The sequence below is a fragment of the Ciconia boyciana genome, chromosome 20, assembly GCF_034638445.1.
Source record: "Ciconia boyciana chromosome 20, ASM3463844v1, whole genome shotgun sequence".
In the NCBI taxonomy this organism is placed as follows: domain Eukaryota; kingdom Metazoa; phylum Chordata; class Aves; order Ciconiiformes; family Ciconiidae; genus Ciconia; species Ciconia boyciana.
Window position 1 is genome coordinate 8,447,422 of NC_132953.1, and position 12,788 is coordinate 8,460,209.

Sequence of the window (12,788 nt, forward strand, 5' to 3'; positions counted from 1 at the left end):
CGCAGCCGGGGTCTGGCCGCGGGGGCGGAACGGGGCCGCGGGGGCGCGGCGGCGGGGGGGGCCGCGGGGCGGGCGGGGCCGCGGGGCGGGGCGCGGGGCCCGGCGGCCAATGGGAGCGGCGGGGCGGGACTGCCGCTGCGGCAGCAGCCGGTAGCGCTCGCGGGTGTCCCCGCCGTCGCCGTCCGCCGGGCTCGCGGGGCCGGGCCCTGGCCGCGGAGGAGCGCGGCGGGATGGCGGCCGGCGGGTACGGGCGGTACCGGGCCGTCATCTTCGCGGCCATGTTCGTCGGGTACACGCTGTACTACTTCAACCGCAAAACCTTCTCGTTCGTCATGCCCGCCGTCATGGCCGAGGTGCCGCTGGGGAAGGACGAGCTGGGTGAGTGCCGGGCCCCCCGCTGCCCTCCCTGCTCGGTGCTGGCTCTAACGGGAGGGCCCGTCGCCCTGCCGCCCGGCTGAGGCGCGTCTCGGCCTCTTGCCCTGCCGCAGGTCTCATCACCAGCAGCCAGTCCGCAGCGTACGCCATCAGCAAGTTCGTCAGCGGCGTCCTCTCCGACCAAATGAGCGCCCGCTGGCTCTTCTCCTCCGGCCTCCTGATGGTGGGCTTGGTCAACGTGGCCTTCTCCTGGAGCTCCACCGTCACGGCCTTTGCGGGGCTCTGGTTCCTCAACGGCTTGGCCCAGGGGCTGGGCTGGCCGCCCTGCGGGAAGATACTGCGAAAAGTAAGTGCTCGCTGGAAGAGAAGCTGCTCGCGGCTCTCCTCCTGAGCTCTGCCGGCAAGCAGGGCTGTGCAGGCCACGCGCAGGAAGGCTGGCTGCGAATTCAGGGCGGTTTGCGCCTGGTCCTGCCTCCTTCAGGCCAAGGTTCAGGCCAAGGAGGTCGAAACCACGAGCTGGGCTTTCTTCGGCCTGCGGAGCAAGTTTCCGAGCGCAAGGTTCTGCTTATTCCCACAAAGATTCCAAAAGTTTCTTAGCCCTTGTGTTTACGTGCCACAATTCTAGCTCAGTTTGATGAGTAACATCTGGTAGCAGACCTTCTCCGCTGTAAGAGACATCATTTATCAGAATCCAGTGTTTTAAGCGTGCAGACAGAGCTCTGCTCGTCTCTCTGCCGCCGCGGCGGTTTGCTGCCGGGCAAGGAGCGACGAGCAGAATTCCACCCGCACGCTCAGGGAACTCGGGAGTTGCAAATTGCGGGCTGTTCGAGTAGAAAACCAGGTAACGGCTGGAGGAGCGGCGTGAGTCGAGCCTCGAAGCGGCATGCAGTTGGGTTTTGTGACAATTGAAACGGAACAGATGGATTTCTGCCTAGGGCAGAAGGAAAGGAGGTCAGCCGTGTGCCCACCTCTCTTGAAAGATGTAAAATCCAGGAGCGCACGTCCTTGCGGGACGAGAGGAGATGAACGCCTGCATTGCCCTTCTGTGAGGCATCTAGCCTCATCTAGCTGGCCAGAAAAGGACTGTCCGGGATGGTTGCGTGCACAGAAAGGAAGGTCCCGAATAACAGAAACAGTACACATAGTGTTTTCTGAGGGCGTTTTCCTGCCGACAACCACCACCCAAGTGGTTCTGGCTCTGAGCGCACGTTGCAACGCAGAGCCGATCGTGCCTGACACTTAATGCAGCAGCGAGTCCTAAAGTTACCCTCTGACTCTCTGCGTATCCGTTCACAGTCCTGTGCCAGCAGACCTTTCCAGGGGGACGCTGTTTCTAGCAAGGGAGTACGCAGAACCATGTGCTCTTAAATTTGCCTCTCCCGGCCCACGTCTCGGTTTCATCATCTGTAAATGAAAATAACTCCGAGCTGGCTCGTGCTGTGAGCACCTGTCAGGCTCCTGTGGCTGACACTTGTGTAACATTTGGAGTTCCCTGCGTGAGTAAGGGAGCGAAGGGTAGGCGCTCCCTTTACCTGCTTTTGTAGATCTGCGTCTGAATTGCCCCGAACCCGCAGCGTGGGCCTTGGCTGAGGGTTTTCGGGTGCAGCATCACTCTCTTTCTCAGACCTCATGCCGTTTCTCTTGTTGTTGCACAGTGGTTTGAGCCTTCCCAGTTTGGGACTTGGTGGGCAATCCTGTCTACAAGCATGAACTTGGCTGGAGGCTTAGGCCCCATTGTCGCTGCTCTCGTGTCTCTGAACTACGATTGGCGCATGACTTTGTCCTTCTCTGGCTTCATCTGCGTGGTTGTCTCATTTGTTTGCCTTGTCCTGATTAAAAACGAGCCGGCGGATGTTGGGCTACCCAACATTGAACAAGGAGCCAAGAAAGGGAAGAAAGGTGAGCACGAGACTTCACTGTAAGCGGGCAGCCGCGGGAGCTGGTGCGGCACCTTCTGTCTGCGTTCTGGCACGAATGTGTCGCTCTCGGTGTACTGAGACCTCCGTCCTTCCCGTTTCCCGAAATCACTGCTCGGCGGGACATGTGCAAGGGGTTCTTTTCAGCAGCTTTATTCTGGTAACTGTCGAGCTGCTGTGTTGAAGTTATAAATCGTATAAACTGAGCCCTGGTGTAATCTTGTGGGAAGGGGCTGGTGTACGGGCTTCTGCGACTGTCACAGCAAAGTGCAGCTGAGCAGAGGAAGAGCCTGACCGCCAGTTAGTTCTGTTCCTTGGCCGTGTCGCTGAGATGCTCGTGGCTGGCTCTTTCATCTCCCCTGTCTGTGTCATGTCTTCCTACTAACGGTGCCCTCGTTTTCTTGGGGATTTACTTGCTTAGACTGCGAGCCGAGTCTCCGGGGGGCACTGGAGAGAGAGAACAAACACAACAGCAGGGAATGCTTCCTTAAGCCCGACCTTCCCCTTCTCCACGTTACCAGAGGACAGGCAGTTCTCCCCTCACCCCGCCGTGGGTTCTCTTGACCCCTGGCTTGCGGTGGACTCTGCTCAGTGTTTTCTGTCCTAACCCAGCACATCTAGTTAGTAAATGTTTGTTCAGACCACTGACTGCGGTGCTCCTCTGAAAGCAGAACAGGTAGAGGGGAATTGCAACAGCGGTTTGCCGTAGGATTTTAAAGGCCAGTGGAAACTCAGCCTACCTTCCAGGCTGTCCTGCGATGCCTGCGCTGCTAGACTTGACCTCTTTGTGTACAAAACCAATATTGCTTCCCCAGAGTGTTCTCCGGGGAGGGTAGGCTTGTAGGCGTTCTTGGATGACTCGTGCAAAACTAAAGGTAGCACCTGAAAGTCAGCGCTTTTGTTTGGGTCTATGTAGTGGTTTTCACAGGCAGAGCTTACAAGCATGAGCGCAAAATCTGGGTTTTTCTAACAATTTTTGTGGAGGGTTTACTGGCAACCGCAGTACAGAAAATTCCTGGGAGTAGCGTTTTGATTATTCTTTTGAAATCTTGAACGCATGTGGAATAAATTGACAGAAAAGATTCTGAAATCACAGCAAACCCAGAACAAGGGGGAGGTAAAGCCATTCACTACCAGTAGCTACGAATATCCCTGTCTGTAAGGATGTCCTTATGCATGAGTCCTGCTTGCAGATGTGTCTGCAGTGCCGCTGAGTCGGTGTGGTTCAGTAGCTGTGCTCAAGCAGTAGTAACGTTCCTCCTGATCTTCCTTACAGGTTCCTCCAGCGACAACAGCACTTTGACAGAGCTGCTGCTTTCGCCGTACCTCTGGGTGCTCTCAACAGGCTACCTGGTCGTTTTTGGAGTGAAAACGTGCTGTACTGACTGGGGACAGCTCTTCCTGATCCAGGAGAGGGGACAATCCATGCTCGTGGGTAAGACGCAAAGCTGCATTTTTAAGCTTTGTGGCTGCAATTCAGGAGGCGTGGCAGAGAGCTCGACTGGGTACAGCAAAAGGACACAGGCACCTGCATCTGAGGGACTTCTTTACTTCCCTCCTACCTGTCCGTTTAGGTACGCGTAGTATACGAGGAATAACTCGCTGATGACGTTACCGCATGTGCCGAGTGCCCCGGTGCTCTCTTGTGCCAGGGCCTTCCTGGGACTGGCAGACGGGCATTCCTGTACAAGGATGAGCTGGAGGGTCTTGTCCAGCAGAGCTGCTCTGAGCTCATGGTGAGCTGACAGCAGTTGAGCTTGGTGTAAAGCATGCAGCAGCTTTGCTCTTGTGACCGAACCTGATGGCCTGTTCTTTGCTTCACCTACATTCCAGGTAGTTCCTACATGAGTGCCTTGGAGATTGGGGGTCTGGTGGGAAGCATTGCTGCTGGGTACCTTTCTGACAGAGCGGTAGCAAGGGTAAGTAATCTGGAGCCTCAGGTGTGCTGGGCAGTTGACGCAGTGTCAATTTGAGCTGCTTCAGAATTTTTACCTTTGTTTTTGGCTTCCTTCCTGAGCGCTTAAAGAAGATTTCCCTTCCCCTCGCCCCCCCGTACCTGCCCCAGTAGTGGAGCAGAATGCTCCCCTCGTTTATGTTGCCCTGGAGATTCAGGATACCCAGAACACAGAGGCAGCCTCTGCCTCTGCCTCACGCTAGAAAACAGCCACTCTCAGTACCATGTTTCTTTCCTGTGTCTTCCCAAGCTCTTCTTTTGGATGCAGTTCTGTGTCTAAACTACCCTGCTTTGAAACGGGACTTTTGAAAATCAGACCATTCTTGGTTAACCCACCTCTTTCCCTTCACGCGGAGGTAGGTTGGGAGGGACGCGACCCATCTCAACAGCTTAACTGAGGCGCTCAGTCAGGGTGGTGTTGCCGCTGTGTGGCACAGCTGAGGAGTAGGCCCGTACCCAGTCCTGCTGTGTGCACAAGGACAGCTGCTGAACACCCTAGAAGGTGCTGGGAAATACGCGTGCCGACGTTAGGGACTGCGATACGCCTGTCAGGTTTAAGATGTTGGATCTCTTTAATTTGTTGGCTTTACTGTGCTCTCTGGATTCCCGTGTTGAAAGAGATCTGGTTGTTGACAGTTGTCTTCTGGCTGAAAAAAACCCCACGTTAAAATCCAGTGGTGGGGTCTGAGGCCAAATTCAGGGTAGAAATAGGGCACAGGTGATAACAGGAGTACCATTCATCACTAAGGGCTTCTTGTTTAGCACAGTCTGACTGCGGGCAGTCCTTAAACCAAACCAGGCAGTCTTGCTAAAAGGTGTGCTTTCGATGCGCCATCCATGTTTCTGACTGGGCTGTGTGGACAGCGTTAGTTACTACGAGTGTGAAATGGAAGGAGTCCTTCCAGTTTCTGACCCTCACTTTCCCTTCCTGTGTTACAGGTGGGTCTGTCAAGCTACGGGAATCCTCGGCACGCGCTGCTGCTTTCCATGATGGCCGGGATGTGCGTGTCCATGTTTCTCTTCCGCGTCACGGTCACAGGCGATTCTCCCAAGGTAATCCCTGCACGAGCAGCTGGCCATAAGTTGTAGGGATAGCCCTTTAACGGTGAGGAGTGTGATGATAGGGTGTTTTCTTCACCCTTCCCAAGAACTGTAAGTTTGCATTTTCTTTGCGCTACAGAGAAGCAGGCTAACTTCGTCTGGTTTGGGCTGCTTCCGCTCCCTAAGTTGGCTTGGGTAGCCTGCGTTACCAGCTGTAGCGTAGATGTCACTTGGATCTGCCCTAATATCGCTAAATAAACAAAACCTCTTTTCTCCTTTCCTGTTTTTCTTCTTCAGGAAAATCACTTCTGGACTGTAGCCTTGCAACCTCTAGCTGATCTTACAGGCCTAAAAGAACATGAGGTTTCTGCCTTGCGTTTTTTCTCCCTCTGCCTGTTTCTGCTTTCGCTGATCTGCCTTTTTCCTATCCTGGGAGGTTGGTTAGCGCTCCAGAACTTAGAACCAGGGCATTGAGAAGATTACTGTAAGTTTTGTCAAAGAAACCTTTTCTTGTAATCATTTGATCACACTAACTGACTTTAAAAGTCTGAGTATAAAATTTTTAAGTTCTTATATAGACGGTTCTGAGGATGTTTGTTCATCAGGGGAAACGTAGCCAGTTAAGGGGTCTTGTGCGTGAGGTCAGGAGGAATGATTCCATTCCTGCAGCTGCCTTCCTGCTTGACTTTGGCAAGTGTTTTCCTAACTCTTTGTTTCTGTTTCCCAGCTGGAAACTAAGATGGCACTTACTTCCTTCTGGGCATCTTGAAATGGTGTTTAGGGTTCAAAAAGCATGCTGTAATCTTGAGACCGTCAAGTTACTTATCCTTCGTTGTCCTTTCAAGCGACTGATAAATTCTGAGCCGGGTAGTTTTCTTAAAGCGTAAGCTAACACGGCAGTTCAGACTGTTGGAGTTTTTTAGTCTTGTTTCTGCGTTTGTTTAGTAACATAGAGGTTATCAGATAGCGGCTGCTCGCAAATAAAGATGCTCTGATCAGTCGCTTGCGTCTAAAATGAGAAAAGCTTTTAGCTGGTGTCTCCAGGATCATTTTTAAGAGCGACTCGATTCACAGCTCTCTCCTGTGATTTCACGGACTCATTGCCCATCTCTCTTCGACGTTCTGGTTCTTCCTTGCAAAACAGCGCATATCATGTGTACAGGGTGTAGGGGGCAGAACTGTAGGAGAGAGTAGGAGAGAGGAGAGCTGGCGCTGGCTAACAAGACGCTGTGGTGGAGGTGCAGCTGGGCTGTGGGTCCGTGGGATCTGTCACAGGCCTGAGCTCTTCTGTCCACAGGCCAGGGAGCCGGTGTCCGCCCAAAAATGTCAAAACCCCCTCGTACCGTGCATAGGATCTGAGATTTGTCAGCAGCTGCTGATTGACAGTGGTAAGATGCACAGATCCTGTTTCTCATCGTAACTTGTTTTGACAGCTGTGGATCCTGACTCTGGGAGCTGTGTTCGGGTTCTCCTCGTACGGGCCGATCGCCCTGTTTGGGGTGATAGCCAACGAAAGCGCCCCTGCCAACCTGTGCGGCACCTCCCACGCCATAGTGGCCCTCATGGCCAATGGTGAGTAACGCCCGTTTCCCTGAAAAACAAAGCAAACCCGTGTGTGTTCTTGGTGACGCGCGGTCTAGCCCCTGGGTGCCAAGTTACCGATCACGGGAAGTCTCCTAAGAAGCAGAGATAATAGAGCTGGAAGCCGCAGGGATGCTTCCTCCTCTACCCGACAGGTTTTTGCCTTGTGCTTTAAGTTCAAACCAGGCCTGAGGAATTTTTATACACGCAAAAACAAGTATCGGCAGATAAAATTGAGACGCTCAAGCGTGGCTAGGTTTCTGTTTGTTCTTCCTTACAGTTGGGGGTTTTCTGGCTGGACTACCCTTCAGTACCATTGCCAAGCACTACAGCTGGGCCACAGCCTTCTGGGTAGCCGAAATCACCTGTACCAGTAGCACGGTGGCTTTCTTCTTACTGCGGAACATCCGCACCAAGATGGGCCGGATTCCCAGGAAGGCTGACTGAGGATAAGCTGCTTGGTGAAAAGGATGCTCCCACGGCGATGTGAATGATGCTCGTTTTCCGTTTAACCGTTAACTGGCCTAGGAGTGAGTTTGCCTATTGCTGCAACCTAGATAAAAATGTCTCGGTTTCTCGTCCACTGTCACGTGCCCGAGGGCACAAGGTTCCTGCTACCGATCACTTTTTCCCTCGAGATGTGATAATTCAGCTAGTTTACATTTGCAATGATTTTACTGTACCTCCTTCTCACAGCACTGTTGGTGAAGCAAGCAGGCTTGGCAGCCTGAGCTCCTCCACTAAAAGTACTCTAAAATGACTGGCTTCGGGTGCTCTCGCGTTTAGTTTTGTCCTTACTGTTCGTCTCGGCCATTAACTGTCAGTTCAGCCTCGTTGTTGAGGGGTCCTGAAGCGAGCCTTCGCCCCGTTCGCTCATCCTGTCCGGCTGCTGTAAGCGCAGTCGTTTCGGTTTACTTAGGCGTGAGCTCCCTGCGCGCTCTTGGCCCTGGAACAGTGACAGAGCAGCAGATGAGGATTGTTTCGGTTCGGCCTCATGCCTGATTTGAGAGCAGCGTGGCCTGAGCTTTACCCAGGATTAGCCCTTAGGAGCGAGGGTGGTGTTTTGCTCTGGACAAACGGAACACCGATGCGGTGCTGCGGCAGGGCTCTCCACAGCACTTAGAAATAGGCACGTTTCCAAGAAATTCGTGGCAGTTCAGGGAAGAGCGTTTAGAGAAGCTCCTTCTGTTGAACTGATCCTGCCCGGTGCGATTTCTGTGTACGGGGTTAATGATTTGCAAGGGAGGCACCTGCTGCCAAGTCAGCTTGTAGCGAGCGCTCCGCAAATCAGCCAGGAAAACTGACCCAGCAGCAGGTATTGCGACAGCAGCTACCGCCGGCCCGCGAGTCCTGCAGCAGGGTTTCGTGAAAACCCGTATTTCTAGCAGGGGCTTGTACTTTGTCAGTACAAGGTGCGTAGTCGAGGATGTTTTTGGCCAAGAGCTGCATCTCTCATGGCTGCGGGTGGGGGCTTGGGCTACCTCTGAGAGTCGGCCTTAGCCAAGCCAGCGCTGACAGCCAGTGGCCTTGAGCGGTCAGGCCCAGCACTCTGCAATAAGCGGACTCAGGTTTTAGCCAGGATTTTGTTGAATATTCCTGTTTTTCCCCCAAAAGGATTTACTGCTTTAGGGTCCTGGAAGAGGCAAGTTCAACTCGTGAAGAACCCGCACACAGGTACTTTGCTGAGCAGCCTGGTTGCAAGAGTAGGTAGCCAGCCTTAATTAAAACAATGGAAGTGAGTTACATTTTGTACTTAATCGCGTGATCTTCTGCTATCTGTGAATAAAAATGGAGCAGTGTCACAAGGGCTCTGGTTGTGTTATGGAGAACAGTGCAAGCAGAACCACCCAAACCCGCTTATCCTCTCGCAGTGCTACCGGCGCAAATTTACCCTGCCAACAGAAAACGAACAGCCATCCACCTCTTTAAGGAACGTTTATTACTTCTACACAGAAACCCTCTGCAAAACTGTAAGTTAGAGCTATACAGGAAAAATACATATGTACAATTACGAAACGAAAGAAAACAATCGGGGGCGGTGAGGCCACGGGCCCACACCTTACCTTTCTTTCTTCACTCAGGGGCCGTGGAGCCGCAACAGCAGAGTAAGGCTCTGTGGCCCCATGTAAACAGTAGTAACGAGTCTGTTTAAAGCGAGATTCACGACAAAGGGGATAAAACGGTATCTTGGGAGATAAGGAAGCGTGTTTTGGGGATACGCAGTCTCTGCTGTGGAGGAGAGCGCTCCGGGAGAGGCCAGGAGGCGGAGAGGCAGGCCCTGCTCCCCAGAGACAGGAGTCCGCACAGCAGGCGAGGCTTTCTCTACGATCCAGGTCCGAAGGGTCCAGCTTTCTCTGCCACCTCCAGAGCAAGTTTCAAGTTCTGATCAAACAACTCGCATCTGAAAGAGTCAGAAAAGCGGAAGGGGATGACTTTAGCTACAGAACAGGCTAACGAAGGCGGGCTCCCCACATCCTTTGGCTCTGCATCCTTCAAGGAGAGATTCCGTAAGTCATGAGACAGCAACGCGACTGCTGTCAAACGTTGGCCTGGTTAAGTATGAGCCGTAAAGCTTCTTCCGTGGGCTTCGGGGTTACGTTAGGACAGCGGGGATCGTGACACGGAAGAGCAGCTCCCACTCCCCCAGCAGAGCAGCGCTGGAAGAAGCACAGGTCAGCGTCCCCTCCCTGCAGCAGCGTGCTGGGTCCTCCCCCTTCCCTCAACCTCTGGGTCTGCTTTGCCGCTTGACATAAGGGCTGTCAGCGTTTGTTACCGCACAGGCAGGAAGCGACAAGGGGTTGTGGCTGCATTATTAAAAGTGGGCTTTCCCTTACCTGATCGGCATCTCCAGGGAGTAGAAAGGATTCTTCAGAGCAAAGTCAGAGTAAATCTCGTAGATCTTGCGGAGCAGGGCGTCTATCCCCGCCTGCCTCGGGTCAGCAAGAACCACGAATTTGATCCCTGGAGCCGCAAAGACAGAAGGGTGAGGAAGGCCGAGCTCGGCGACAGCCCCGGCAAAGCCGAGCGGGGCCAGACGGTACTGTCACCCCACAAGCGTGAGGTCTGTTAGGCTACAGTACCTGTCAGCGTCTGGAAGCAGTGCAGCTTGAAGGTGTCTGTCTCCAGCATCTCGATCCCGGAGCTCCCCACCTCGGGGGACAGCTGCGACCCGATGGCGAAGAGCCTGCGGGGAGACGGCCCTCAGCGCCCCCCGCCGCTCCCGCCCGCGCCACCCCCGTCCCGTCCCGTCCCGCCCCGGCTCACGAGTGGAACATGGAGGCCAGCATGAGCTTCTCGTTGGAGGAGAGGCGGTGGCGGCCGAAGCGGATGGACACCGGGTAGTTGGCGGGGTTGCCCAGGAACTCCAGCACGTCCTTCCCGTCCGCCGTGAAGCGCCCGTTGACCTCGGCGCCGTTGATGGCCAGCACGGCGTGGCCCACTGCGGGGGACAGCGCGGTGTCAGCCCGTCGGCCCGGCCCGGCCCGGCCCGGCCCGCCCCGCCCGCCGCCGCCGCCGCACCGCGGATGCCGTCGCGCTGCCCGAAGGCGACGACGACGCGCTCGTCGTGCGGGCGCAGGACGAGGTCGAGCGGGAAGCTGAACGTCTTCTCGGTGTCGGCGCGGGGCGCGTAGTGGTCCAGCTGGTAGATGAGGCCGCCCGCCTTGTTCACCACATAGACGCTGAAGATCGCCATGGCGCCGCCCGCCCTGCCCCGGAAGCGGCGTCGCGCCGTGCCCCGGAAGCCGCCCGCGAGCACGGGGCTTCCCCGCGCCTCGCGCCGGGCGCTTCCTTTCTCGGCCGACATCTTGGGGGAGCAGCCGCCGCCGCAGCATGGTGAGCGCGGGGCGGCGCCGGGGCGGGCGGCGGGGCTGCGGGGGCGCGGGGGGACCCGCCGGGGGCCGGGAGAGCAGCCTTGAGGGCGGGCGGTCCCGAGGGGAGGCCGGGGCCCGGGGCCGGGGGGCGCCGACCCGACCCGACCCGACCCCGCCGCTGACCGTCCCATCCTTCCCCCCCCTCGCAGCCGCCCAAAGACGACAAGAAGAAGAAGGACGCGGGCAAGTCCGCCAAAAAGGACAAGGACCCGGTGAACAAGTCCGGCGGTAAAGCCAAGAAGAAGGTAGGAGCCGGCGGAGCCTGCGCCGCGCCTGCCGGGGCGGCCTCGCTGGCGGCGGGCCCCGAGCCGCGGCCTTCCCGGAGCCTGCCGCGCAAGCCGGGGAGCGGGGCGGGCAGCCGGGCTCACGCTGAGCTCGGCGAAGGGGCGCGGGGGCCTGGTGGCTCGGGGCTGCCCCGGCCGTCCACGTGTGCGGCGTGGGCAGAGCTGAAGGGCGGGGGGCTGGGTGCCGTCACGGTGGTAGAGGAGCCGTTTCGTCATCTGGCAGGAGGTTGCAGGTGATGGTGTTAAATCTGGGTAGCAAAAGGTTTTGCTCCTTTTATTTGGGGCTCCCGTAGGTATTATGTGCAACGCGTACGTTTCCAAAGACGATTTTGTGCGTCTCGTTAGTCCTTTAATCTGGGACGCGAGGTAGAGGCGTGTGGCGGTGTGGTTCTTGGGGCATCCGAAAGCTCTGTCTCTTGTTATTGCTTAGAAGGTGGCTTAGGGTTTTTTTTTTCCCTCTTTTCAAGTAGAAGTGGTCCAAGGGGAAAGTGAGAGACAAGTTGAACAACCTTGTCCTGTTCGACAAGGCCACCTATGATAAACTGTGCAAAGAAGTGCCCAACTACAAGCTCATCACACCCGCGGTTGTCTCGGAAAGACTGAAGATTCGAGGCTCCCTGGCTAGGGCCGCCCTCCAGGAGCTGCTCAGCAAAGGTAAGTGCTCAAAACTGTGGAAAAACAGAAAGCAGCTTGACTTGGATGTTTTCTTCTCCTTGCTCACAGAGAAGATTTTGTGCTGCGCCTGAAGTATGCCAATTGGCGTGGTTTTGACGAGCCGCTGCCTTAGCTTGCATTTCAAAAGTGCTCCAAAGTAGGGGGCAGCGGCTCTGCAGCGTTCAGTGGCGTTGCTAGACTAAGAAAATGCTGCCAGAGAGGTGGGTTGCGATGTAACCGCTGCCAGACCTGAACAAAAGCCTCGTATAACCCTGCGTAGGATAGGAAATACCAGGGTACCCGATCGCACGTTGTCTGGTCTGCTGCTTTAGGAGGGAGCACGTCGTCCCCGGTGTCCTCTGGTATGCACGCACTCAAATAATTTCCTTTTCTCCTAGGTTTGATCAAACTGGTGTCCAAGCACCGAGCCCAAGTGATCTACACCAGAAACACGAAAGGTGGAGATGCGCCTGCCGCAGGGGAGGATGCGTAGGGAGGTGAGGTGGCGGGCTCTGTGAAGGAGCTGGGTTGTGCTTTGCCAGGCTCTAACAAACGGCTACGCGCCATGTAACGGACGGCTCCCACCTTGCTTTGGATGGGCCGGTCTCCAGACGTTCGGAGGACGTCGCTTGCGCACCGAGCGACTGCCTGGGTGGCGTTACTGGGAACTTCGGTTCTCCAGAATTAAAGAGCAATTTGCAGGGGGTTTTTTTTGTCCCCGTCTTCCATCGGACAGGGAAAGCTGTGTGTGCTCTCCTGTCTCGGGGGGCTGCGGGGTACGTGGGCAGGCGTCCTCCCTGCCGTTGGAAGGCACTGTGTCTACGTGTTAGTGCTGGAGCCGAGCTTTCAGACGGTTCGTTTTGTGCTAGCTTGCTTGGACCTGGTTGTCTGATGTGGGACTTCTTGCTTTGCAGGTTCCCTGGTGACTTCGTCAACAATGTGTCATATGTAGATGCACACAATAAAATTATTGAAATAATTCTTGCTTTTTCAAGAATGTGTACGTTTCATTATTGACGCATTTATTGATAGTGGATTCTGGTACAGGTCACGGCTGTCTTCCTCTAGCAGCGAGCCTCTGCATTTATACAGTTACAAACGTGCCATGAAC

At 55.5% G+C, this 12,788-nt stretch overlaps 3 protein-coding genes across 4 annotated transcripts; 2 read left to right on the forward strand and 1 right to left on the reverse strand.

Annotated features, from left to right (window-relative positions):
• Positions 1 to 118: 118 nt before the first annotated feature.
• On the forward strand, positions 119 to 7,627 carry SLC37A4 (solute carrier family 37 member 4). The gene is made up of 8 exons (XM_072884447.1): positions 119 to 378; positions 489 to 721; positions 2,031 to 2,274; positions 3,568 to 3,726; positions 4,125 to 4,210; positions 5,185 to 5,298; positions 6,720 to 6,858; positions 7,148 to 7,627. Exons 1-8 carry the CDS (start codon positions 231 to 233, stop codon positions 7,312 to 7,314), a joined length of 1,290 nt encoding a protein of 429 aa, XP_072740548.1. The 5' UTR covers positions 119 to 230; the 3' UTR covers positions 7,315 to 7,627.
• Positions 7,628 to 8,785: 1,158 nt separating this feature from the next.
• On the reverse strand, positions 8,786 to 10,561 carry TRAPPC4 (trafficking protein particle complex subunit 4). Of its 2 annotated transcripts, none has more exons than XM_072884450.1 (5): positions 10,387 to 10,561; positions 10,132 to 10,306; positions 9,948 to 10,051; positions 9,702 to 9,828; positions 8,786 to 9,268 (listed from the first exon to the last, which is right to left on the reverse strand). In XM_072884450.1, the coding sequence occupies exons 1-5, from the start codon at positions 10,559 to 10,561 to the stop codon at positions 9,190 to 9,192; spliced, it is 660 nt and encodes a 219-aa protein (XP_072740551.1). In that variant the 3' UTR covers positions 8,786 to 9,189. The 2 variants fall into 2 exon arrangements, with proteins under 2 accessions (XP_072740551.1, XP_072740552.1); XM_072884451.1 differs by lacking the exon at positions 8,786 to 9,268 and adding an exon at positions 9,283 to 9,524.
• Positions 10,562 to 10,568: 7 nt separating this feature from the next.
• On the forward strand, positions 10,569 to 12,656 carry RPS25 (ribosomal protein S25). The gene is made up of 5 exons (XM_072884452.1): positions 10,569 to 10,701; positions 10,889 to 10,984; positions 11,494 to 11,677; positions 12,076 to 12,174; positions 12,592 to 12,656. The coding sequence occupies exons 1-4, from the start codon at positions 10,699 to 10,701 to the stop codon at positions 12,168 to 12,170; spliced, it is 378 nt and encodes a 125-aa protein (XP_072740553.1). The 5' UTR covers positions 10,569 to 10,698; the 3' UTR covers positions 12,171 to 12,174; positions 12,592 to 12,656.
• Positions 12,657 to 12,788: the final 132 nt, after the last annotated feature.

Excerpts from the sequence above, each read along its gene's own strand:
- SLC37A4 (XM_072884447.1), top strand. The coding sequence starts at position 231 with ATGGCGGCCGGCGGGTACGGGCGGTACCGGGCCGTCATCTTCGCGGCC. Across the intron at positions 3,727-4,124 it reads GGGACAATCCATGCTCGTGG|GTAGTTCCTACATGAGTGCC; the intron begins GTAAGACGCAAA and ends CCTACATTCCAG. Across the intron at positions 5,299-6,719 it reads TCACAGGCGATTCTCCCAAG|CTGTGGATCCTGACTCTGGG; the intron begins GTAATCCCTGCA and ends TTGTTTTGACAG.
- TRAPPC4 (XM_072884450.1), bottom strand. The coding sequence starts at position 10,561 with ATGGCGATCTTCAGCGTCTATGTGGTGAACAAGGCGGGCGGCCTCATC. Across the intron at positions 10,307-10,386 it reads GCAGCGCGACGGCATCCGCG|TGGGCCACGCCGTGCTGGCC; the intron begins GTGCGGCGGCGG and ends TGTCCCCCGCAG. Across the intron at positions 9,829-9,947 it reads CTGCTTCCAGACGCTGACAG|GGATCAAATTCGTGGTTCTT; the intron begins GTACTGTAGCCT and ends TTGCGGCTCCAG.
- RPS25 (XM_072884452.1), top strand. Across the intron at positions 10,985-11,493 it reads GCGGTAAAGCCAAGAAGAAG|AAGTGGTCCAAGGGGAAAGT; the intron begins GTAGGAGCCGGC and ends CTTTTCAAGTAG. Across the intron at positions 11,678-12,075 it reads CCAGGAGCTGCTCAGCAAAG|GTTTGATCAAACTGGTGTCC; the intron begins GTAAGTGCTCAA and ends CTTTTCTCCTAG.